At 39.6% G+C, this 27,569-nt stretch overlaps 2 protein-coding genes across 2 annotated transcripts in view; one reads left to right on the top strand and one right to left on the bottom strand.

Annotated features, from left to right (window-relative positions):
* The window catches only part of hacd1 (3-hydroxyacyl-CoA dehydratase 1), a 45,884-nt gene extending 27,508 nt beyond the window's left edge, over window positions 1-18,376 (top strand). The window contains exons 6-7 of the mRNA XM_033015233.1: window positions 12,535-12,713; window positions 14,488-18,376. Of these exons, the coding sequence (XP_032871124.1) occupies window positions 12,535-12,713; window positions 14,488-14,570 (262 nt within the window). The 3' untranslated portion in view covers window positions 14,571-18,376. The remainder of the gene's footprint in view (window positions 1-12,534; window positions 12,714-14,487) is intronic.
* Window positions 18,377-27,325: 8,949 nt separating this feature from the next.
* Window positions 27,326-27,569, bottom strand: part of LOC116968454 (alpha-2,8-sialyltransferase 8E-like) — a 101,798-nt gene continuing 101,554 nt past the window's right edge. Inside the window, exon 8 of the mRNA XM_033015222.1 lies at window positions 27,326-27,436. The gene's annotated coding sequence lies outside the window, so the exon portion shown is untranslated. The remainder of the gene's footprint in view (window positions 27,437-27,569) is intronic.

Raw genomic sequence — 27,569 nt, 5'->3', positions numbered from 1 at the left:
GAGATGAGCGTTGAAAAAACGTTGAAGATGGAAGTGTAAGACACATTGACAGAGTGGGATCTAATTGATTGAGTATTGGTAAGCAAAGTTGTAGAACAATTAATGGCATTGCAGATGCTGCACAACTTGGCAATACAGATTCAATCCCGAGCTCCAGTGCTGTCTGTGGAGATTGCACATTCTTTCTGTTACCAGATGGGTTTGCCCCAGGTGCTCCAGTGTTCCTAGCTCATCTCAAAGATTAATGGTTATATATCATTTAAAAATAAATTGGATAGGCATATGGATGAGAAGGGAATGGAGGGTTATGGTATGAGTGCAGGCAGGTGGGACTAAGGGAAAACAGTTGTTCGGCACGAACTTGTAGGGCCGAGATGGCCTGTTTCCGTGCTGTAATTGTTATATGGTTATTATATGGTTAAAGATGTGCTGGTTGTTAAAGCCATTTGGCTAATGTAAATAGCCAGCAGTATAGATGGTGGCTGGAGAATTGGTGGTGGAGAATTGGTGGTGAGAGTTATTGAATATTTAACAAAAATTAGTTTTGCAAGAAAATATGTTGGGTAATGAGAATGCCGGTAATGCTCAGAGGTGGCATTACTTTGAAACAAATGGATGTTTCATTTGAAACCAAAAAAAAAAACTGCAGATACTAGCAATCTGAGAAGAAATGCTGGAAACATTCAGCTGGTCTGGTAGCATACAGTTAATGTTTCATGTCAAAGACCCAAAATGAGAAAGAGAAAGATGCAGAAGGGGTGATGGAAGGATGGATAGTCCAAAGGGTATATATCTGAGATGGTGAGACCAAAGAAGAATGTTATAGGGGTCATCCAATCCTGACACCGACTGCTGCGGTGTGAAGTTTGCACATTGTATCCCGATTACGGCGTTTAAGAAGCTACAGCCAAGTCATAAAGTATTGGAAAATGAACACACTATTTCTGATGGTCTTTGTATCCTCTCTAACCGCAGGTGAGGTCTCAGTGGACTGGAGAGCAGCCAATCTTATTCCTTTGTTTATGATGGGGAACTAGAGTCAATACAAAAAATTACAGGCTGGTGAGCCCCACATTCGTGGTCTAGAAGCTATTGGAGAGGATTCATAGGGATAGGATTTACTCGTGTTTGGAAGAGAATAGGATATTTGAGGACCGTCAGAATTATTATGTGTGGGGCAGGGCTGGGTTAGTAAGTCTTCAGGGCTCGAAATCAACGGTTGCCCAGGAGCCAATGACCACCCAAAGTGCCGCCGGGCAACCTAAACGCCGAGTCATTTTGCCCGGCTTGGCATTGCAGATACTGATTTATACCGAAGATAGACACAAAAAACTGGAGTAACTCAGCGAGTCAGGCAGCATCTCTGGAGAAAAGGAACGTGACGTTTCGTGTCGGCGATGGCTGTTCTGCGGGGCAAAGATATTAGGTGAGTGGTGACGAAGGGTCGGAGCGAATGACGGGCCCCGCACAGCGACAGCGGCTCCATCTGCTCCTCCTCCCGCACCCCGCCCGCCCTGATAGCGGCCGCTGCTTGCAAATCCGCTAACGGCGCTTTCAGAACAAACCCTCCCGCACGCCGGGAGGAGGGAGGGAGGGGGAGGCCTCCTTCCACCGTCTGAAGCAGCTGCACCAAGGATCCTATAGCTATAGGATCTTTGAGCTGCAACGCTCGGCCCCGCACCTTGCTGTTGGCTGGCCGAGGAGGGGAGGCGGTGGCGAGGAGATCCCAACCGCCTCCCCCTTTGGCGGCGGCACTTGGCGGTGGACAGGGATGGCCAAGGCAGTGGGGCGATGTTGTCCGAGGAGCGCTGACCTTCCTTCCTCCCCACCTCCTCTGCCCCTTCCCCTCTCTCTCGCTCTCTCGCTTGTATGGCCCCCTCCACCCCCCCCTTATCCTGAGACCCCTCCTCTCTATCCCGCACTGATCCCCATTGCCGCCTCTATTCAGTCCTCACTGACATGCCATGTGCTCCCCTCCCCATCAACCCTCCCTCCCCCATCTATTCATCCTGCGCTGATCACCCTATCCACCTTGCATTGATTTTCATGCCACCCCCCCCCCCCCCCCCATCCATCCTACACTAGTCCCCCAATTTATCCTGCACCAATCCCCTCATCCATCCTGTAGTGATCTACCCATTCATCTTTTCTGACCCCCCCAGTCATCCGGTACTGATCCCCTCATCCATCCTGTACTGAACCCCTCATTCATCCTGCATAGACCCTCCGATACACACTGTACTGACACCCCCATTCATCCTGTACTGAACCCCCCCATTCATCCTGCGCTGACCCCCCCCCCCATCCTTCCTGTACTGATCCCCCATTCAAGAAGAATGGGGGGAACAGTCTGAAGAAGGGTCTCGACCCGAAACGTTGCCTATTTCCTTCGCTCCATAGATGCTGCCTCACCCGCTGAGTTTCTCCAGCACTTTTGTCTACCCCCATTCATACTGTACTGATCCACCCATCAATCCTGTACTGATCCCCCCATTCATCCCGTACTGATCCCCCCCATTCAACACCACTGACATCCCCCGTGCTCTCCCTTCACAATTTTACATGCACCAACGAACACGTACTAATTCACCTGCCTCAATCCATCCATTCCGCACCGATTGCCTTCTCAAACCCCCCCCCCCCCCCCCGCTCCCTGAGCCCATTGTGCTGGAAATGTCTTCAGAGCGAACATTGACTATGTTTGATAATGGAATGCAATCAAATGTGTTTTCATTCCCAATGGTATTATTTGTTTTAGTCCATGAAGATGGATTAATTAAATTGTGAACACGTGAAACATTAAAACCGCAGTGTTCGATTGTCACTGCTACTGTTGACACGTTATTACAGAATTCATTTTAACGGCAAATCAATGCTCTTACTATGGAGTATCAGTACTGTAGTTATTTAATGAGCACCATTCACAACTATACGTTGGATTTATCAAGGTTTTACTTCTACAGTCGGTCATATACATCACAAATTTGGTCGGGAGATATTTCAGTTGAAACTTTAACGTTAACTCTGAAGTGGGAATGATGGAAACAGCGTTTATCAATAATTTTTTTTAAATCTAGTGCGTACAAACTGGGTATCTTCATTGCTGTTCACAACACGTACATCTAATCTGAATGTCCGATAATTTGGCGTTTTGACACCTTAAACATATTACCAAAAGAACATTTGCTGCAGTTAGGTTCTTTGGCCATCTCTTGTCAGTTAGTGTAATGTTTAACCTGTCAGATGGGTATAGTCAGTTTTAACAGCTATTATCATAAAATGCCTTGCAACCTGTATATTTTGTTGTGGATAAATTATGTGGGAAGCGAGAATGTTTCTGTAACAATAGTAATAACGACCCATGTTATGGCCATGTCATGGTAATTTCGGTCCTTCACAGAAAACATGCTTGCATCAATCTGTAGTATGCATGGTTAAGCATATATGTTACCATGGTCCAGGATTTATTGACACAGGTTGATCATACGCTGAATAATCCAACCACATTTTTGTTTGGAAGTAGAAAGAACTAATAGAAATTGCATTCATTGCAATGTGTAAAAAGAGTTGAGATACTGCCTTATAATTTTGCTGCATGTCATTGTGGTATATATCATGTCTTGATTGGTGAATATGTTTAGTTTGGGACTTTATTTGAAGTAGAAATAATATTTGAATGCTTCATTGAGCATAATTCCGACTGGTAACTACGGGACTTCGGCCGAGCACATTATCGCACGCGTCATGCAAGCCGTCTTAAATGACCACCTAAACTGTCATTTGGCAACCTAAAAAGCTGCCAAGTTTGTCCGGCTGGCAACAGGGAAAAAAAGTTAAGTGAGAGCCCTGGTCTTACTACCTTGATTGAGTTTTCTGAGGATGTGAGTGGATGTTGCTTTCATAGACTTTAAGGTATTTAACAAGATTGCTCATGGTCAACTGATACAGAAAATTAAGATGCATGGGATCTACACTGACTAGGTAGTTTGTATTCAGAACTGGCTGACCTATAATAGTGGAAGGGTGTCATTCTGCTGAGGTTTTCTGATCAGTGGTATTCCACAGGGATATGTATTGGGACCTCTGCCAAAAATGTAGATGGGTTGGTTGGTAAACTTGCAGATTACACAAATATATTGGAGTTGGGGACAGTGAGGAAGGCTACCAAAGGATTTAGTTGAGTCACAAAATTGGGTGAAGAAATGGCAGATAGAGTTTGATCTGACCACATATGAGGTGCTGATTGTTGGGATGTCGAATGTAGGGGGAAAGCATACAGATGATGGAAAGACCCTTAATAGAATTGATGTACAGAGGGATCTTGGGGTCAAAGCCTATGGCTCCCTGAAAGTAGCAATACAAGTAGATAAGAGTAGTGATGAAAGCGTATGGTATGCCTGCCTTCATCAGTCAGGGCACCTAGTTACAGCTTTATAGACTTTGGTTAGTTTGGAACATTGGTTAGTTTGGTTAGTTTGGAACTATAATTTGGAATATTGTGTGAAGTTCTGGTCACCCCATGACAGGAAAGATGTGGAGGCTATTGAGAGGGTGCAAAAGAGGTTTACCAGGAATGTTGCTTGGTATGATTATGCAGGGAATAGAAACATAGAAAATAGGTGCAGGAGGAGGCCATTCGGCCCTTCGAGCCAGCACCGCCTTTCATTGTGATCATGGCTGATCGTCCCCTATCAATAACCCGTGCCAGCCTTCTCCCCATATCCCTTGACTCCACTAGCCCCTAGAGCTCTATCTAACTCTAACGAAATCTAACGAATAGAAAGATATGAATCACTTGCAGGCAGAAGGAATTAGTTTTGATTTGGCATTAAGTTTGGCCCAGATATTGTGGGCCAAAGGGCCTGTTCTTGTGTTATGTTCTATGTACTGCAGACATAAAATGCAGAAAAGTAAAGAAGTAAGAACAAGAGATTCAAAATGAAGATGTTTGGAGATGAATCAACTAACAATAATTCTTTATAGCATTGAGCTGTGCAAAATGCATGTTAACAGTTCCTTGCATGGAAAGAATGTTTATAGCTGGGTGAATGGGATGAGTAATCAATCGATTTTGTATCTGGGACCGTTGCATGAGACATGTATAAATGAGCATGCATAATATGTTTGAGAGCAGTAACAGTGCTTTTGCGGCATTAATTACGTGGAATGGGGAGAGAGGGAGGGGAAGGTTGTACGATTTTGTGTTATTGGAGATTATTCTACAGAAAAAATATGGGAGTCCTAATGGAAAAATTGGAAAATTAGAGGAAATGAACTTGATTTGGTTTTGATCTGTTGGTAATTCCATCACAATGATAAAGAAGTTATTGACTAATCAGTAATCAGCTATTAACCAAAGCCAGTACTGGTGTTGGCAGAGAAACATTTCAGGAGCCTTAGATGCATTCACCTTTTACCTTGCAAAGAAGCTACCCTTTTGTTGTGTTTTTTCTGAAATTAAACATTATACATTTAAAAACTGCTGTTGTCTGAAAAAAAAAAGCCCCGTACTTAGAAAATCTTGGATTCAAACATCTCAAAATCAATTCCATTGAGTACTTTTTTCAAACAAGGGATACAAGTAATTTCAATTTTGTCGAGGGAACTTTCAAAGCATAAGAGGAAGGGGGTGAAATAAAGTTATCCGAGTCGGTACCATGGGATTTGGAGAAATGGGAAAAACAAGGGCATTTTCCATTAGGAAAGATGGGACGTTCTCCAGTTTGTTTTTTTTAGCCGAAATGCAATCCCCATGCACTAGCACTATCCCACACACTAGGGACAATTTACAATCTTTACTGAAGCTAATTAACCTCCATACTTGTACGTCTTTGGAGTATGGGAGGAAACCCGAGCACCTGGGGGAAAACCCGCACGGTCGCGGGAAGAACGTACTAACTCTGTAAATATAGCACCCGTAGTCAGAATCGAACCAGGGTCTTTAGCATTGTAAGGCAGCAAGTCTACTGCTGCACTATCATGCCAGGTTGCTGTAAAGATGCTGTTCAGGGACCAACATCGAAGTAAGAGATGGATTTTGGGAATAATTAATGGTTGACATTTGATATGAAAGGGAGCCTGTGGCAAAAGATTTCAAAACAACATTAAACAAGACAAAGTTAAGCTGTATGGAGGATGCTCGTGAAAGAGGGGAGCAGTCAGGATAGAAGGGATAAATTAGGGAATGGAGTATTTTCGGGCACCCAGAGCTGATAAAATAAGGGAGATGGTGAGTCGGTATTGGGATTAGAGATAGGAATATAAATTAGGTAGTTAAAATTTGGCTTTTAGTCAAGAATAGATCATTTGAATGAATAACCCACATTGTAAATTTATAATCTTGTCATATTTGAACTTTAGAAGGCAGCTATAAGATCTGGGCGGTGATATAGTAACACAAATCATAGCTGGGAGTTTACCAAAATCATATCCTTTTCAAATGAGAGTGAGGTTTAATCGTGATCAGAGACCATGAATGAGAGAAGATACTGATCATTTGTGAGGGCATTTGGCCTTTCTATATAGACAGGTGTACATAAAAATTCTGGGACGGCTGATGTAGTACAGTGATGTATTTTAATGCAGTGAAACGTTAATATAGCATTATTCAGAAAATAAACCTGTTTTACTGCATTTAAATCACTTCTCACAGCGACAATATTGCAGACCTCAAAGTCACATGGATGTATACAGAATGGCTGTAGCTGATTGATCTAAGCTGCATGTTGAATGTTACAGTAACATTTCAATTTCATTGAATGAAGTGTCACTAATTTTGCAAAACGATAATTTATTCAGTTATGATGTATGTTATTTGCCTTTGATTAGAAATAGACATGCACGTATAAAGGGTGAAACTAAATGGATTTGTGCAAGCTTGCTGTATGATGGTTCTAGTAATTAGCTCTTGAAATAGTAGTCCTTCAAGTTTCATGTTAAGCTGCTGTCATTTTAAAGACATCTGTTTTGGTCATGGAATGCACTTCATACATTTCTTCTGATCCCCTGAGGCAGTCTGAAGTATTACTGTTACATGAGACTTTCTTTGCAAATGAATACATCTGCATGTTTTATCTGGGAGAAGCATTGTTTAATATGTGATATTTAGTATCCCTTCGATATTTAATCGGGAATTAACATCTTCATTTTAAGATGGTTCATTAAGAGGATTTATTATTAATTAATTAAATAAATATACAATTTTGTATGGTGGAGGTATATTTATAGAGCACTTCTATGAAGAAGTATCAGTGGGAAAACATTACTGGGCAGGTAGACATTACATTAACAGAGTGGAATCCCCATGTGTTTCCCAGTTCCCTATTTTTAAACCTGTAATGTTCCCTCCAGGGAAGTCTATCCAGTCTTTCTTCATATGAAAGTCCTGACATCCCAGGAATCAGTCTGGTGAACCTTCTCTGTATTCCCTCTATGGCAAGAATGTCTTTCCTCAGATTAGGAGACCAAAACTGTACGCAATACTCCAGGTGTGGTCTCACCAAGACCCTGTACAACTGCAGTAGAACCTCCCTGCTCCTATACTCAAATCCTTTTGCTATTAATGCTAACATACCATTCGCTTTCTTCACTGCCTGCTGCACCTGCATGCCTACTTTCAATGACTGGTGTACCATGACACCCAGATCTCGTTGCATCTCCCCTCAGTTACTCAAGCCTGGCGTGCTGACAGCTTACTCACTCGCGGCTGGTGGGCTGGCAGTTGACTCATGGCTATTCATTGAAATTCTACTTCAAGCAGGGTGCAAGGCCACCAAATTCAAGTGCAGTTTCCTACCACTTCAAGCAAGGTGCTAGGCCACCAAATTCAAGTGCAGTTTTCCTACCACTTCAAGCAGGGTGTAAGGCCACCAAATTCAAATGCAGTTTCATACCATTTCAAGCAGGGTGCAAGGCCACCAAATTCAAGTTCAGTTTCATACCATTTCATGCAGGGTGCAAGGTCACCAAATTCAAATGCTGTTTCATACCATTTCAAGCAGGGTGAAACCACCACAAACCCACATAAAACACCACATAAAAACCACAAATAAACCACACATAGTTCAGTAGACATTCAGTGTGTTCAGTTGGTTCACAGCTCAGACAGGGAGTCATGACCTCTCTCTCCCCATCTTGCAGAGAATGCGCCACGCCCACACTTCCGGATTTTATAGTCCCTCTTCCCTCCCACCGGAAGGGGCATGGCCTTCATGCCGTGATTGACTGGAGAGAGAATCTCAACATTTTTTAAACTCTAAGAACTCTTTTATTTTTCATCGATGGGAAAAATCATCTGTACCTGATGAGCAGAGGGGGACTGAGTAAGATGGCCAAAAATCACAGCCATAGGTGGTAGCATTTGTTCTAAAATCAATATACAGTACAAACAGGAAGTGGTCAAGTTTAGACTTTTAATTATAAGCTTTTTCACACCCACCACCACCACATTTGCTTAGCTTTTTCAAACAAGCCACCATCACCACATTTGCTTAGCTTTTTCAAACCAACCACCACCACATTTGCTTAGCTTTTTCAAACCAACCACCACCACATTTGCTTTGTTTTTTCAAACCAACCAACCACAACCACATTTGCTTTTTCAAACCACATTAAGGGCACTCACAAGTCAGTAAAACCACTCACAGTTTAGTAGACATGTGTTCAGCTCAGACGTGACCTCTCGCTCCCCCATCTTGCAGAGACTGAGGCAGTCCACACTTCTGGGTTTTATAGTCCCTCCCCCTCTCACCGGAAGGGGCGTGGCCTTCACGGCGTGATTGACACGAGAGTGAATCTCAACATTTTTTAAACATTAATAAGTCTTTTATTTTTCATCAATGGGTAAAATTGTTCGGCGTTATTCTCTTGTTATATATATATATAAATAAATTATTAACTAGTTATTTACTTTCTAATTTGGTAATGCTATGACCATCTACCCAAGTTAATAACTCCTCACCCCTTTGCAAATTAATGTATTACTTATATCAAATTGTGGTGAGCAACAGTGATAATTAAGGAATGAAATGGTGTATTTTTATATAAATCAAAAAATTAAAAAATATAACGGCAAAGTGTATAAAAGATGTGTTTCGGGATGAGACAGGACAATTGCAGTTCTTTGATATTATAGGATCAGAATTTGCTTTCAATGGATGGCTGTAGCCAATGGTGCTTAATGTCACTTTTGCATCATCTGCAGATACTTCAGACAAAGAAAGTGTGTTCAAAAAAGAATTATCCAAGTATGTTGCTGTTCTGGTTTGCATTCATTTGAGTGAAAACACTAATAAATCTGAAAAAAAATTGGTAGAGCGGCTAGACGGAAGCTACTCTACCAATCAACAATCAAATTGCATAGGTTTTAGGAGTTGTTCAACTTGGGTAGATGGTCATTGCATTACTATTAAGAAAGTAAATAACTAGTTAATCATTTAAATAACTAGTATTATGAATTGCAATGAATACTATGCCTTGTTAAGAAATAAAAGCCGTGTGGGAATAGTGTTAGTTTAATGGAGGAAACTTGTAATGTAGCAAACAAAATGAGAAAGCCTGAAGTTTAGAGGAATTCAGTAATGGAAACTTAATTGAGAGCAAACATAGATTATGAGAATAAACAGACAAGAGATGTGATTGATTTAGTCGTACAACACAGAGGTGGGAAGCTGAGAATTTTTGGCAACACGCGAACTAGACATTGGTGAGCAGGCTATTGAGTACAGCTTTATAGCATTTTCAATGACACCTTTCAATATTTTTGTGTTGAATAATTGATTGGGTTGTAATTAGTGTGATTGGATTTGTCCTGCTTTTCCAAAGTAAACACGTGAGCAACTTACCACCTTGTTGGGTAACAACTTTGTAACAGGACTGAAGCAGCTTCCTGGGAGGCTTGGCTAGTTCTGTTGGTCAAGTCTTCAGTGAGCAGCTGGGATGTTGCTGATCTCATTGCCTTTGCTGTGTTCTCAGCTGTTTCTTCTTATCATTTGGGTTGCATTGAATTGGCGGATGACATGGCTGCCATGATAGTATTATAAACTAAGATGGATCATTCATTCTTCACTTTTTGTTGAACACGAGTGTGTCAGTCTATCTTTAGTACTCGCATGCTGGGCCTTGCCATTATTTGGGATGTTATAGACCAGTGGTTCTCAACCTTTTTTTGCCCCATGCACCCCTTTCACCATATGTCAGAATGTCATTCCCCCCCTCCTTTCCAAGATTGTCTGCCTCAAAGGCAATAAAAAGATCAACATTCTAACAGTTTGAGTTTGCTAATCTGTGGTCCCAATTCCCCCCCCTGAAAACCTGAAATCCCCCCCTGCGGGGAATTCCCCCCTGGTTGAGAACCCCTGTTATAGACAATAGACATTAGGTGCAGGAGTAGGCCATATGGCTCTTCGAGCCAGCTCCGCCATTCAATGTGATCATGGCTGATCATCACCAATCAGTACCCCGTTCCTGCCTTTTCCCCATATCCCCCGATTGCTATTTTTAAGAGCCCTATCCAGCTCTCTCATAAAAGCATCCAGAGAACCTGCCTCCACCGCCCTCTGAGGCAGAGAATTCCACAGACTCACCACTCTCTGTGAGAAAAAGTGTTTCCTCGTCTCTGTTCTAAATGGCTTACTCCTTATTCTTAAACTGTGGCCCCTGGTTCTGGACTCCCCCAACATTGGGAACATGTTTCCTGCCTCTAGCGTGTCCAAACCCTTAACAATCTTATATGTTTCAATGAGATATCCTCTCATCCTTCTAAACTCCAGAGTGTACAAGCTCAGCTGCTCCATTCTCTCAGCATATGCCATCCCGGGAATTAACCTTGTAAACTTACGCTGCACTCCCTCAATAGCAAGAATGCCCTTCCTCAAATTAGAGGACCAAAACTGCACACAATACTCCTGGTGTGGTCTCACTAGGGCTCTGTACAACTGCAGAAGGAACTCTTTGCTCCTATATTCGATTCCTCTTGTTATAAATGTGAACATCCTCTTGTTCTTGGAACTGCCTTCTCCAGTCAGGTGTTTACTTGTCCATTGCCATTCTTGACGAGGGATGGTAAAGCTGTAGAGCTTCATTTTGATCCATTGATTCTCAGAGGTATTGTCTACTACACGCTATTGTTGCTGTTGCCAAGCATGAAGTCCTGTGTTGGAGCTTCTACAGGTTGGTATCTTATTTCTAGCTATGTCTAATGCTGCTCCCTGAATGGCTTTCTGCATTCTTCAATGAAGAAGCCTTTCGCCAAGCCTGATAATTGAGTGAGCGATGTGCTGGGCCATGATATTACAGATCATGCTGGTAGACATTCCTGCTGTTGTTGATGGTTCACAGCATCTCATGACCTTTAACTGTCAGAATAGTTCTGAAGTTGTGCCATTAGCAGAGTTGTAAAATACTGCAGCATTTTGTGGAGTATTCAGTAGCAGCGCACTGTGTATGGCCGAGCAGCTTGATGAGTAAAATTGCTCGAGATTTCAGAATATTATCAGCACTTATTTCTTCATATCAGAGTATTATCAGTTTAATGCAGACCAGGCCTTTCAAAACATCTACAGTCCACTTATTTCACTTTGTGCATAAAAAAAAAGTGAAATATGATTTTAAACACAAGCCTTTTGATGATGGGTAACATTATCGTGTTATGTTCAAATATAAGTTCATTATCATCTTTGCATTTTCTTCTAAAGTATTGTTAAACAGTCCCATGTCTCTGATGAGGTGGGAATATTGTGAGGTTTTCTTAATCTAGACTGCTGCAGCAAAGATGGATGGTAAACGGGTAAAAGGGATGCAATTAAAATAATGAAAAGCATTCACAGTTCATACAGCAAATTGGAGTTGGAGGTTACAGAGAAACCTCAAGTACGATGTATCAAAAAAACGTTTATTCCTCTCAATTGTAGTAGCTAATTTGTTAATGTGGAGTTTAGCGTCCCAAACCCGTTTTGATCACATTTTCAACATGTCTTGTCAACTTTTTTTTTAAGTTTCTTGAGATCAGGACATTTAGTGCTTTGGATCAAACATGGGATAAATTTGAGATTTTTGCCCCAGTGTTGTGATTTTTGCTCCATTTGTTATTTTGCTGCTTGAATCACAGCCAATATCCTGTTTTTTTTTCCTATTCTGACTGTCCTGTGTGATGATGAATATCTTTGATAATTAATCTTGAATTGGAAACCAGTGTAACACAAAAAATATTTCCAGAAATCTAAGGTGTAATTGAACTAGAGACCAAGACTTGCAAGACTGTAGTGTAATACACATTTCTTGATAAACATATCTTATAATGACCTATTTATTTACATTCTAAGGTGGACTTATGTAGTGGGTATGTTTATGTACTCTGAACTATATAACTGGATGTGATTGCAATTATTTGTCTATGCATCTCTTAATTTAACAAGACATATAACACCTTGTGTTTAACTTCAAATTGGTCATATTTTGCCTTTTCAAAGGCGTCAGTGATTTCTTTTTATCCAGGGGAAATGAAGGTTTTTAATAAAGTCTTACATTTATTTGCAGATACAACCTCTTTATCATCTTATATCCGATTGGTGTTGTTGGTGAACTCCTTACAATTTATACTGCCTTGCCTTTTGTGAAGAAATCTGGCATATATTCTCTGAGACTTCCAAACAAGTACAATGTCTCCTTCGACTACTATATTTGTCTTATCCTCATAATGATTTCGTATATACCACGTAAGTGTATTTTGTATGTTTGAGTGATCTTTTTAGAACTTAAAGGAAAGAACAACTGAAATGTCATCCTAGTGGTAGTTTTAGTGGTCTATTTTTTAATCATTTGTTTGATCATTTGTGATTTATTATGTTATCTTTTTGTTTTCCATGAACATGTTTACTTTTATACTGCTCCTTTTATTTTTGAGCAGATTAGATGCATATGTGAAAATCAATTGATTAAACACCATGTCATTTGTATTGAGATACCCTTCCTTAACATTATAAAGATAGTAGAGATAAAAAAAACCCCATCTAAATCAGCCCAATGGATGCAATCAAATAAAAATATTAGTTTCAGTAGATTTTAACACAATTTAAATTAGTTCTTTATTAAAAGCATAAAACTTTTACTAATTTCAAATAATGTAAGGTAGACAAAAATGCTGTAGAAACTCAGCGGGTGAGGCAGCATCTATGGAGCGAAGGAAATAGGCAACGTTTCAGGCCGAAACCCTTCTTCAGACTGATGTGAGGGTGGGGGGGAAGAAGAAAGGATTCTCTCCCCCCCCCTCCCCCCCCCACCAAAGATTACAAATAATGTAATCTTCATTTTGCTTTAATATATTAATACAATTACATTGTATTGTGTCAATATATCAATATGTTGAATGGAAATGTTCATATCACAAATAGTATTTTGATTATGGAGCCTGCTGTAAGAGTAATGCCCTTGTCCCACTTAGGAAACCTCTGGAGACTTTGCACCCCACCCAAGGTTTCCGAGTGGTTCCCGGTGGTTTTTGTCAGTCTCCCTACCTGCTTCCACTACCTGCAACCTCCGGCAACCACCTGCAACCTCCAGTAACCGCACGGAAACCTTGGGTGGGGTGCAAAGTCTCCAGAGGTTTCCGTTCAGGTTTCCTAAGTGGGACAGGGGTTAGGATGCAATGTTTTTATTGTATAAATCCTTGGTTATAATCTGAAACCTGATTAACTAGAATTTCTGAGCCTGGCTAATTAAGAAGCATGAAATCAAAATATTAACTGCCAAAATATTATTCAAAATAACTATTCAAAATATTATTTTCAAGCTGGGAAGAGAGTGATACATTCCTTACAACTCAAGGTGTTGCCAATTCATGCACGCTGCTGTCCATGTTTTCACATGTGGTATAAACCCAATGGGACTGAGTGTGCCATCACTTTTGTTGTCAGAAGATAAATATATTGACCTTGGATTATTGGTTTAGTCTGACTGATGTACATTTTTGTCTGCACATAATGCCCATTTTATTCTATAATCATATTTATTCCCTACAAATAAGTATTCAAAACATGTGTAAAAAAATATTTAGTTGCTCCCTGTAGACTTATTTGCGAATATTGCATTTAATCTAACCAATTATACTTCCATCTGTAAAACTGTTGATCTATACAAAGCGATAGAGCTTCACTTAGTTCTCTGTCCCAATGAGATTACACCACATTTTGAGAGCACGGACAGCAGGAAATGTCATCAAGGGAATTTGATAAATGAAATTGGACACTTTGGCCTCCATGTGGCATGTGTTTGAATTTCTACCGATCTGAAATCAATCATTTGGAGTGGACATAATTTACATTAGCAAAGTTACAACATGTGGCCTGAATGACCTTGATGCAGCCATAATAAAAGCATTTATCTCTATATAGGAATTAAAATGTTGTATTAAAATTTAGAACATTTTATATAGTTTGCATCTTTGTGCAACTTTTAACTAATTTTCTTCCTTCAAATTTATTTGCCGTTCAGTTTTTCCACAACTATATTTCCATATGCTTCGCCAAAGGAGGAAGGTGCTTCATGGAGAGGTGATCAAAGGAAAAGAGGATTAAACCAGTCATGAAACAACGGTGCTTTTCTCAGGATCATATATTGTTTATATCACATTTACACTGATGTAAACTTACATTCAGTCTGAATTAACTTGATCTAAACCAACAACATGTAATAAATGTATGAATTTACTGAATTTCAGTTAATGTAAACCAATTGATCTGAATTACTATTCCAGATTGATTCGAAACTTGTCTGGATGTGGGTTAAAATTAAACAGCTTGAAATAGATATGAATTTGAATTCAATGTGAAGAATTATTTTTATGCCATAATATCCATGTTATTTGTACCAAGTTTGCCCACTCCGAGATAGAATTTATTCTTGATTCATATACTGTACCTCGACCAACTAACAATACAAAACTAAATCAATTTGATCCAAATGGATTCTAAAGTTGATGTGTAAAAGGGATGAAAGCCAAACAATAAAAATCCCAGCGTTTGAAGGATTCCGAGTTGCTAAAACTTGGAACAGAAATAAACAGCGAGACAAAATATATATAATGAAGTTATGTATGAAATATTTGAAACTGTCTACCCCTATTTTGGTAATTATAAATTATATTAATCAGTCGCTAAGTTTTGAAGTTCACTGGAGGCTAACTGAACAATTATGCATTTCTTCTGCAAGGGTAACTATTTGCCTTCTTCACAGTGGATATTAAACATTCGGTTTTAATAGTAAATTTGTAGCATCATTCCGGTGTGCAGTTGAAAGCTCCCTTTATACTGCAGTCTGAGGGGAGGAAGACCATCTTCATGCATACAGGGAGAATGCTTTCATAGCTACTTTACGGATAGTCGTTAAATATGGAAACAATTTTGTCAACTTTAGTAGATGCAAACTTCTAAAGGGTTTCTGCAAAACAAAAGGCAGCTCCAATGCCATAGAAATTTCCATTTTGTATTTCAAGCTATTTTCTACAGGAACTGTATCTATATCGAAACAAGTGTACACGCTTACAACTATTTACCACCTTGCCGAATTAAATAATGACAAATCTTGTGCAGGCCTTCAACAGAAAATAGCTTTGTGAGGTGTGGATTTGAGCAACCAAGCCCACCAACTGCCAAAACCTTGGCCATCTCATTGGACTTGTGTTTTGATGTGCGAGGCACTGCTGCTGTAAAGGTGACCCTGGTGTATATTGTCTGATTGTCTTTAAATTTGGGCTGCTAATGTTCACAAAGTACATTGAGAAAGATTCCATGATGAATTTTATCCTTCTTGTGATTAATCCTGGTTTTGGACCAGAGTCTGGGAATGTATTGTTTAAATTGGAAATTTTGTTCTCAATTTATAACTTAAATTTTACGATGTAAATATGAATTTTCTGCAAACACACATCAGACTAGTTACCTAATTTATTTCTTGAACTGACTTTTTCTGTAACTTGGAATTTTATAAAGGGACAAAGTGCTTCAGTTTTTTCAATATATTAAATATACTGAGGTGAATATTAAACACTTGAGTTTACTCTATCAAAATACAGCCTGTCTCTCCCATCTTGTGGTTATTTTGGAAATAATTCTAAGTTTAAATCCAACATTAAAAGTTAGATGCAAATAAACGTTAATCAGCCCATCTAGCTCATCCGTTACATTGTAAAAGAATTGTGGAGTCTTCTTGCTTTTTATATTAAAACATATTTTGTGATGGCTGTACATAAGCAAGTTTATAATAATCCTTCTGCTATTTCATGCCTCACTGAGAAATTCCATCTTTTGAAGTGGAAAGCTAATACCAAAAGGGCAGCAAGGTACAAACTGAAAACGATCACTATTTACAGTGAAATATTAAAAATAAATTGAGTGAACCTATTTTGAACTGTGTATTAATATATATACAGTTTATTTTATGTGAACAGCTTATGTCCTTCGCAAGGCTAAAGCTTACATTTTGAAGTATAATGCAGTTAATGTACAGCTAATCAAATCCATCACTCTACAGTTGCCACAGAAATGTAGAAGGGACAGGGGGATTTCCAAATCAGAATTCCATGAAATCAAATTCATTTGGTGGAATTCTGATTTTGTTGAAGATGTGATTTCCAGCTGACATGAATGGTCAGTCCATATGCAATCTTCATGGCTTACATGTGCAATTTATTTTTTAGATTGGTCTGGAAAGGCCAGTAAATTGAAAATGACAAGCCTAGGGCATTTCAGTGCCAGATCTTACGAATATGTCTTTGACCTGAAACATTGACTCTGTTTCTCTTCTCATGAATGCATCTGACCTGCTGAGTATTTCCAGCATTTTCTGTTATTTGTCTGAGATTTCCAGCATTCACAGCTTTATGATTTTCAAGCATTGGGCATTGTTGGTGAGATGTATGTGGCTGCCATTTGGAAATTGTTTTTGTTAGGTTGTTTTGAAACTGTAGTTCGTTGGTAGATGTTAAGATGAATTGTAACTTAGTTTGGAGAGCTAGTGTTTTGCCCAGCAAACACCCGAAGGCAGCTGCGATTATTGCTGATCTATTTTCTCGGGACACAGAGAACCTACTGAGGATAATGTTGAATATCCTTAGCCTACCATTAGCTTCTGACTAATCATGTTTAGGAGGCCGTGTAAATGAGGAGCCCAAGGTAAGAAAGGCATTTGCAACTTTCCCTCTGAGGCTAGGAATTGTTTCTTGCTTCTTAGAGAAAAGTTCCTGATTTTATCAAAAGGGTTTCTCCTGTCATAAGACTAACTAACTTGACATTTGTCAAGTGGAAAGAGTTGCAGCAGCCTTCATTCAAATTCTAGTGGAATACTATCAAAGCATCATGATTTAGCTGAATTTAAGGTTCTTGCCCTTGTGACTCTGCAATTTGTCATTGCAAACAGTCAACAATGATGGCTAATATGAATTTTTAACTGGTCACCTGAATGGGCAAGATTTAAATTGACCCCATTGCCTCAACTCAAATTGAATCTCTGTTGATCAACATATGAAGAACAATTAGACTATTCCCAATGCATTTGATTCATTCTCTTCTACATTTTATTTTCTACGAGGCTCTTGTATGGAATTTCTGTGAATGGTTACATCTGTTTTCTTTTACCACTCTTAATGTACATTTTGAAAACTCCCTTTGAAAAGAGTTTGTAAAATCATTAAGTATTCAGAATGGGGCCTAAAGCATAACATTTTCAGAAGTGTTTACATTTTATTTGTACCAATAGGTTTATTTCTCATTTGCAAATGGGTGCTAATTAAATAACTGACTATAATAAACTTTATATTTATGATTGATGCAGCTAAACCTGAGGTTACTTCCTCACAATGTGCAATATGTTGAATAGTATTAATATTTATCTAACTGAACACTTAAAAAATAGAGATTTAAATGACAAAAGATAATTTAAGATTGTTTTGTGTATAATCTTTTATGTAGCTGTGTAGGCCAGACATTATTATGACTGAAACACTTGTACCCCTCCTAAGTGCATGCATTTATTTAATGATTAGTAGAACAATATATTGAATGTATATTTTGCATTGTTTAATTTAATCAAAATATTTTGAAAGTAAATGAAAATAAACCAAACAATGCTATATTCTTAACTCTGTAATTACAAGTGTATTACTGAAAATGTGCCTCCAAAATTCATGTCAGTGTATTGTATAATGGGATTCTGTCACTTTGAGGTCATAAGCAGATCTGAGGCAGAGTTGTTTTGGAAATTTTGGAGACCAAGTCTGCTGGTGAGAAGTTACTATGTGAAGAACACACAAGTTAAATGAATCTGAGTGTTATACAGACTGTCTGACATATAAATAATGGAAGATATAAACTTGCATATTTTGGAGCAAATTCTGTATCACCTTCCCTTTGTCTTTCTGGTATTTGATTATTCTTTATTTGACCTGAACAGATAAAGGGGCATCGCTCTGGGCTGAAAATTACAGGAGCAGCAAAAGACAAAACAAAAAGCAATTACTAAACGGAATAAATTTTACTTCTCAGAAAAGGGAGATTGTTAATTGACGTAAAATTGTCCAATTATTTATATCAATTTGTTCAATTATTTGTTCTGCAATTTGCTCCATTTTATTTTTTTAATTTGCATCTCACTTTGATGCTATTAAAATTGGATCATGTACAATTTTATTGGATGTGACATCCAATGTCAGCCAGTGTTTTGCACACTTTTCAGTATTGTGCATCAAAATCTATATCCAAACATTATTTGGCATATCATGATTGTGACATAACCTGCTGAATTCTACAATCACTTGGTAAATTTAGCAGCAATAGCTAACACAGATACACCTGTTGTTATTTGAAATGTAACTGCTTTAAGAGCTTTGAATGTAGATAGGAATAAAAGCATTGTATTTAGGCAGCATGCAACTGAATATACACTGTCGTCTTGTAATAAAATAAGTCATCTATTATATATGAAAAAGAACATTAATAAAACTATTTACCAAAGAACATGGGCTAGGTTTCTGCAAAATACAAACTTTGTAAATAATGAGGAACACGCATTGGATTTGAAAAATGCTAGCTGGATTTTTTTGTTCAGTTTCATTCACCTTCATTTGTGTTCGGTCAAGGTGTTGAATCAACTATTTTCTCCCTGCTGGGTGTTTTGGTCCTTTTGTGCAGGTTTCATTATTTTACAGTAATAAAAAGTGGATGATAAATTCTCCCAGGGGTGGTGGTAGAGGCTTTTGGATAGGCATATGCAAGCAATAGACAGATATGGATAATGTGCAGACAGATATGTGTTGGTCTTGGCATCATGTTTGGCATAGACATTATGGGCCGAAGGGCCTGTTCTTGTGATGTTCTGTTCTATGCCTTGTGATTGAGGCAGTGCAGCGTAGGTTCACGAGATTGATCCCTGGGATGGCGGGACTGTCATATGAGGAAAGATTGAAAAGACTAGGCTTGTATTCACTGGAGTTTAGAAGGATGAGGGGGATCTTATAGAAACATATAAAATTATAAATGGACTGGACAAGCTAGATGCAGAAAAAATGTTCCCAATGTTGGGCGAGTCCAGAACCAGGGGCCACAGTCTTAGAATAAAGGGGAGGTCATTTAAGACTGAGGTCAGAAAAAACTTTTTCACCCATAGAGTTGTAAATTTATGGAATTCCCTGCCACAGAGGGCAGTGGAGGCCAAATCACTGGATGGATTTAAGAGAGAGTTAGATAGAGCTCTAAGGGCTAGTGGAGTCAAGGAATATGGGGAGAAGGCAGGCACAGGTTATTGATAGGGGACGATCAGCCATGATCACAATGAATGGTGGTGCTGGCTCGAAGGGCCGAATGGCCTTCTCCTGTACCTATTTTCTATGTTTCTTTGGGGCATCCTGCATGAAGGGCTTTTAGAAACAAATGTCCTATGGAACAGATGACTTCACCACTATGTCTATGCTGTGCACCTTTTATCCAAGTCTGCTGGTGTCCTATATGTCACGAGTTGCTGTGCTTTTAAAATGGCTGCTGAAAAGACAAATGGGACATCCTGTAAGGCAACGGGAGAGAAGAATGATAGGCAGGTTATTGTTGAACTTTGTTCCCTGATTAGAGACTTTTTGGCAAGCAAGGGATGCAAGAATGTCAGCATTTTGTTTATGGGAATTGGAAAGTAATGATCAAAGCCTGTATAATTTCCTTTGCTTCTCTTAACAGCCTTAGCTTAGCTTGCTAACATCACATTCAATAATTTCCCCTCATCTGACACCTCACCTATGATCAAAAGTAAGTGTTTCAGTCAGTGCCTCCCATTGCAGTCAAAAATATATCGGGTCTTGGAGGATTTAATCAGTTTTAACCTTACTAGGACCTCTAACAGTAATTTGTTCTCATTCTACCGTCACTCTTATTGAATTTTCCAACTTGATTTCTCCATTGTGAATACCGATAAGACCACCCGGTGAGAACGGCCAGGGACATCGGGCCTCTGTAGAGGCAATTGCGGTGGCCTCAATAGGCCTGACTTTGGGGTGAACATGGGGTGGGGACTGGACATCGTGCCTTCCTCCACAGTGGTATCCATTGTGGGGGGATGATTTTTTTGTCTAATTTGTAGTCCTGTAGGTCTGTGTCCAAGATGGCTGCCGTGAAGAGAGAGTGGACGCTGGCGCGCTTTGGCTGCCGCTGCTCCCTCTTCACACTGTGTTTTTGATTTTCTGTTTTTGGATTGAATTCTGTTTTTAATTTGTGTCTCTGTGATGTCTTTATTACTTGTTATATTCCAATTATATGTTATTCCGATTACTATGTAAGGTGTCCTTGAGATGTCTGAAAGGCGCCCATTAAATAAAATTTATTATTATTATTACTTCCTCCAACTCCACCCAGAGATTGCCACTTTGATGTTTTATGTGGCCTACTCTTTCCCTTATAGCTTCTTGCTCTTAATATACCTGCAAATTCTTTGGAATTTTCCTTGATTGTGCCTGTAATGGAGTCACAGAGCCATACTGTAAAAAAAGTTTATTTGGCTCAATTCATCCAACCAAATTGCCTAACCAAGCTACTCCTATTTGCCTATGCCTAGCCCATTATTCCTTCAAACCTTTCCTATCCGTGCAACAGTCCAAATTTCATTTAAATGTCAAATTGTACCTGTCTCTACCACTCCTCTGACAGCTCATTCAGTCTGACTGCCTTCTGTTTTAAAATGCTGCCCCTCTGGTCCCCCTTCTTACCTTAAACATATGCCATCTATTATTGTACTCTCATACCCTGGAAAAAAACCCATGGCATTCACCTTAACTATGTCCCTCATGGATTTTATAAACCCTCTGTGGTGTTCTCCAAGAGAAATAGACCTAGGGATTCAGCCTCTCCTTATAACTCACACCCGGCAGACAATAATATTCTCAAAAAAAATTTGCACCCTTTCGAATGACATCCTTCCCATAGCAAGGTGACTGGAACTGTAGACACTACTCCAAATGTGGCCTTGCCAATATTTTGTAGCAGTAGCAGGACATTCTAACTCTTGTACTCAATATCCTTACCAATGTAGGCAAGCGTGCCAAGTGGCGTTCTCTCCGCTTGTCTCACAACTTTCAAACAACTATGTATCTGCACCTTGTTCTGTTCTACAGAACTACCTAGGCCCCTATCCTTTATGACCTGCTGTCATTTGGAACAAAACCTATGGCATTTCTTTCTTTACTCCTGTTAACTACCACTGGGTGGCGCCAGCAATGGCTGCCTTGCCAACAGTCTGTCCATTCTTTGTTTTACAGTATGTGTTAAATTTATGTTTTAGTGCTCTTTAGCTGGTTTTATGGGGATGGGGTTTAGGGAAAACTTTTATTTAATCGCTTACGTCTAAAGATAGATGCATTTTTTCCCCATATCGTATCTCCGTCCGAACTGCGGCCTAACATTGTGGAGTTTGTGGTCTTTACTGAAGACTGACTTCGGGAGCCTGCGGGATTTAACATCATGGAGCGGGTGATTCCTTTGCCAGGGATCGACCTCTGAGCTCCAACCGCAGGAGCCTGCGGACTATAACATCATGGAGCTCATGGTCTCTGGTTTGAGACCGACATCGGGAGCTCCAAGCTGTAGGGGCTTTGACCGCCCTGACGCGGGGGCTTCGATCAGCAGCTGCGTGAGCAATTGCCCCGACCGTGGGAGCAAAATGAGGAAGAAGATTAGACTTTATTGCCTTCCATTACTGTGAGAAATGTGAGAAATTCGCTGTTGTGGATAATTATGTAGTTGTCTGTCTTGTTGCTTTTTTAAATTATGGCTGTATGGTAATACGAATATCTTCCTTAATTGGTACACATGACAATAAAATACTTTCGGAATCTTTGAGAATATTTTCTCCCTGGTGATGGATGCACAAAATCTGTAGTTGCATTCTCCAGTCATTGTATATACCAATGAACTAGACTTCATTAAGTTTCAAGATGATACAATGATTAGTTGTATAGTTGAGGAAGGAATTCAAGGCTTAGGTATCACTGGACAGATTAGATGGAAGCACAAGTTGCAAACTGGATTCATTTCAAATAAGTGTGGAGCAATACATTTGTGGAGGGCAAACAAGATAAAATTTAAAAAAATACAGTGTTGGAGGTTCTCCAGAGATGCTGCCTGAATTACTCCAGCACATTGTGTCTTTTTTGATAAACCAGCATATGCATTTTCTTGTATCTAAGATAAAATAATACACTATAAATGGTGGAATGCCAAGGAGTGTGGAACAAGAGAGTTGGAGTTCATGTTCACAGATCCATGATGGTATATGAATCAACTTTTTAGAGAACAGTGCGGTAACAGGTCCTCCGGCTGCCTGAGTCAACACAGACCAGCATTAGCACTATCCTACACACTAGGGATGATTTACAATTTTTTTTACTGAAGCCAATTAACCTACAAACCTGTACATCTTTGGAGTGTGAGAGGAAACCAAAACACCCAGAGAAAACCCACACGGTCATGGAAAAACGTACAAATTCCATACAGCCAGCACCCATAGTGAGGATTGATCCCAGGTCCCTCTAAGGCAGCACCTCTACCACTGTGCTACTTTGCTGCTCATGATGAGTGTAGGTGATATTGGCTTCACTGCAAGGCAGTGGGAAGTTATGCTTGAACTATTGCGTATATATATAACATTAATCAGTCCATTGTGGGAGTTCTTTGTGCTGGTTTAGCCACCAAGATATAAAGGATGCAAAGATCAGAGACACAATAAATAAAAATATTTTTAATTGTTAATCTTTGCAATTTATATTTATAATTCATACTTTATTTGTAAACACCAAAATCATGGAAACACACTTTGGCAGCTTGAAATGCCCATTTAATGCCCATCTAAGCTAACCCCTCAAACTGGCCCTGTTTACCTGCCTCAACTGGCAGCTTGTTCCATATGCGTCCCATCCTCTGTGTGAAAAATAATTGCCTCTCAGATTTCTATAAAAACTATTTCCCCTTATCCTAAATCAATAACCAGTTTTTTTAAATTCCCCAACCATGCATTCACCCAATCCACACTCCTCGTGTTTTTAGTATGGCCGTATGATTATGTATTATTTTAATACAACATCCATGTTCTATCCATGTTCAGTTCATAAAACATGGAGAAATGCAGTTTATATCCAGATGATGTGAAAAGAAACACTGTTCTGCCTGTTCTCTGCTGAAACTATTTAGAGGTAAGAGGGCAAATTATGAATGTTTGAAATGGTGCAGGATATAGATTGGTCGAGTGGGGTGGATAGAGTTTAACGTAGGTAAGTGTGAAGTAATGTATTTCAGTTAAAGGAACCAAAGACACTATTTTCTAAATGGAAACATATTGCAGGTGCTTGGGGAGATTAATCTTCCAGCCAAATCGCTTTATGAGGAGCTTATTACTCTCACTATTCTATCAACCAGATGGCTTCATAAGCATTTTTGCATCACAGCAGTCCTGACCTTGTTACCTTTACACAATCCCTCCCACCCTCACCCTCCCTGCAACTTCAAACAAACTTGTTCTCTCTCTTATTTCTGTCACAGAAACTTTGATCTGCAATGTTAACTCATTGGTGACCCTCGAACTATCCTTGATCGGACTTTGCTGGCTTTACCTTGCACTAAACGTTATTCCTTTGTCATGTATCTATACACAGTAAATGGCTTGATTGTAATCATGTATTGTCTTTTCGCTGGCTGGATAACACGCAAAAAAAAATTTCACTGTGCCTTGGCACACGTGAAAATAAACGAAACTGTAACTCTGTTTCGCCTGCCAGAAACCTGACCAGTTGAATCTATCCAGCATTTTCTGATTTTATTTCAGCTTTCCAGCATTTGCAGTTTTTGACTTTCATTTATGAAACAAGGTTGTACACCCTGAAATGCAAAATACAATTTGATTGCGACTTTGGTTTTGACAACAATGATAAGGATGATGAAAAAATAGATTACTTCTGCTGTTGTGAAATCTTGGACAAGGAAATGTAAGCTGCAGCTGTTATAACTATTGGGAGGTGTGAGGGCAAATTGTGATGAGGATATTTGGACTCTGTTGCAGGATATGAATAGGTCGAGTGAGGGGGGTGGTGGAGTTTAATGTGGAAATGTGTGAGGTGATGCACTTCAGTTGGAGGAATCTGAAAACAAACTATTTTTTTGAATGGAAACATTGCAGATGAGCATTTAGAAAGTTAGGATGGAAGAAAACTGACACTTTTACACAAAAGAAGTAACCAACCAGTGATTCTTCATTCACAGACTAAATCTTAACCAATGTGGACACCCCTCATATGAATTGAGGACAGAAAAAACAGCATGTGGTGCATGAATCCTATTGTAATGTTGCAGAGTTACAGGAACCCACATGATCATGATCACACTGATGAACATACCTGATGCCAAGAACACACAGAGAGAATTGTCTCCCTAGGCAGCTTGCAAATTGTACTTTCAAAGTTGCAGCCCGGGAGAGCGACAACAATCTTTATCCAGGAAACAGAAGAATTACAATGGCTTCATTTAAACCGCTTTAGCAATCCACAACAAGCTCTTGGTCATAAACCAGGAAAGACCACACATTTAAGGTTGTTGCTGAGGTATCTCTCACCAGATCTGTCTCTGGTTGCTCAATAATAAGTACTTTATGATGGGTAGTCATATCTCAACTATCCCGCTTCCTAAAACTGAAGCAAAAGGAAATGGGAATATAAATCTGAAGTAGAGCAAAACTACTTGGATCCTCAAGGCTACTTCTATATTCAATAAAACCATTGTCCATCTGCTACCTCATCCCCTTCCTTGATCCTATTACCTTTACCCTACCCCAACCTCCATGCAGCTTAAAAACTAATTTGCTCTCTTTCCCCAAGTCCCCCCTTTTCTCTGGTCACCAGGCTTAGAGAACTTCAAAAGCTTACAGCTCTCTGAGTTAAAACTATCCCCTTGTATCCATTCTAAATTGTTGACTCCTTTTGTTAGGTTTAGATTTTCTAGGTTGCAGAAACGAATGGCCAGCATCAACACTGTCACTCCCATTTACAAAGATGTACTTCCTATTGAAATCATCTCCAAGTCTTCAGAAATCTAATTCCTGAATTTCTCCTTATTGCCCAACTCCCTCAATCGTGTGAGTGAGGGGGTTGGCCACACAGGGTACTCTTGCTATCTTTCTGATAATGGGCCAACAGGAGTCATGGTTGCTCCCTACAGTTCTGCACTTTGATGGTGCAAGTCACGTTGGTGCTGACTTTGCTGTTACCCATTGAGACAGCAGAAAGATCCAATGTTCAACACCATAGTGTTAACACAGGAGGGGCAGGGTGGGGCTGGCCTGAACCCAGGATTAGAAAGCTTCAGAGACAGGGTCTGATATCAGGGATGGTGAAATAAGGACCAGCACTAATATGTGGCTAAGCAGAATTTCAACATACAAGGAAACATGGTGTGCTCAATGTGACCACTGATCAGGCTTGGTCACTATGTATATTCAAGCAAGAGTTCACACATTTCTGGATATAGAAGCGAGGAACTGCAGATGCTGGGACCAAAGGATGACAAAGAGCTGCAGTAACTCAGCAGGTCAGGCAGCATCCCTGGAGATCATGGATAAGTGATGTTTTGGGTTGGGACTCTAAACGTGGAACCCTTAGCACCCTTCTTCAGACTGGATGTTAAGGGAATCATAATGTGTGGTGTAACTGAATAGCCTTGTTAACATATAACAACATATAACAATTACAGCACGGAAACAGGCCATCTCGGCCCTACAAGTCCGCGCCAAACAATTTTTTTCCCTTAGTCCCACCTGCCTGCACTCATACCATAACCCTCCATTCCCTTCTCATCCATATGCCTATCCAATTTATTCTTAAATGATACCAACGAACCTGCCGCCACCACTTCCACTGGAAGCTCATTCCACACCGCTACCACTCTCTGAATAAAGAAGTTCCCCCTCATGTTACCCCTAAACTTCTGTCCCTTAATTCTGAAGTCATGTCCTCTTGTTTGAATCTTCCCTATTCTCAAAGGGAAAAGCTTGATCACATCAACTCTGTCTATCCCTCTCATCATCTTAAAGACCTCTATCAAGTCCCCCCTTAACCTTCTGCGCTCCAGAGAATAAAGACCTAACTTATTCAACCTATCTCTGTAACTTAGTTGTTGAAACCCAGGCAACATTCTAGTAAATCTCCTCTGTACTCTCTCTATTTTGTTGACATCCTTCCTATAATTGGGCGACCAAAATTGTATACCATACTCCAGATTTGGTCTCACCAATGCCTTGTACAATTTTAACATTACATCCCAACTTCTATACTCAATTGTTCTGCTTCTATTTCCAATGTTCATGTCACTCACAGTTTGGGAAGGTTTATCGATGTACATACCAGTGTGTGCCTTATACCCGCTTTATGTTCCCTTCAAAATAAGTTCTAAGAAAACAATTTTACCGTATATTTACACATTGATCAGCTTGAATTTTTACCACGCCTTTCATGTGCAGAAGCAACAGTTTGTAAAATTCATTGGAAAATGAGTGAACTTTCTTTGGCAGCACGTTGTCATAGTAGTGATGAAAGAATTGGTTTCCATGGAGATCTTTGGAGAAAGGCCAGAACCCATATAACGAAACTTCCTCGCACATCTCCAAAGCTGCACTTAATATCAGCAGGCCGCTGGAAATACGATTCTCTCTTATACCTTGCTCTTTCCAGAATTGAGCAATGGACTTCATGTATGGTGGATTAAAAAATAAAGCCCGCTGATTTGCTCCAAAATCATGCAGTGTGTAGGAAACTTTAAATGAAGTTGAAGTATCATATGAATAAGAAAATGCAGGCAGCAGAATCAATGAATTTTCAAAGGTGGATACATATTCCATAAATGGCTTTCGCTTTGTGTTCAGATTGTTATATCTGTAAAAATAAATATTATTTTTAGGGATTCAGTCAGACTTCCAAAGTAACTCCAACAGTCATCAGAAACCAAAATAACTCAGAGACAGGCTGTGGCTAACTAGACAAGCTGTGGCTAACTGGACAGGTTGGG

This window comes from Amblyraja radiata, chromosome 2 (assembly GCF_010909765.2).
Source record: "Amblyraja radiata isolate CabotCenter1 chromosome 2, sAmbRad1.1.pri, whole genome shotgun sequence".
NCBI classification, from domain to species: Eukaryota; Metazoa; Chordata; class Chondrichthyes; order Rajiformes; family Rajidae; genus Amblyraja; species Amblyraja radiata.
Note: the sequence above shows the minus strand (reverse complement) of the source record. Positions and strands in the feature narration are given on the sequence as shown.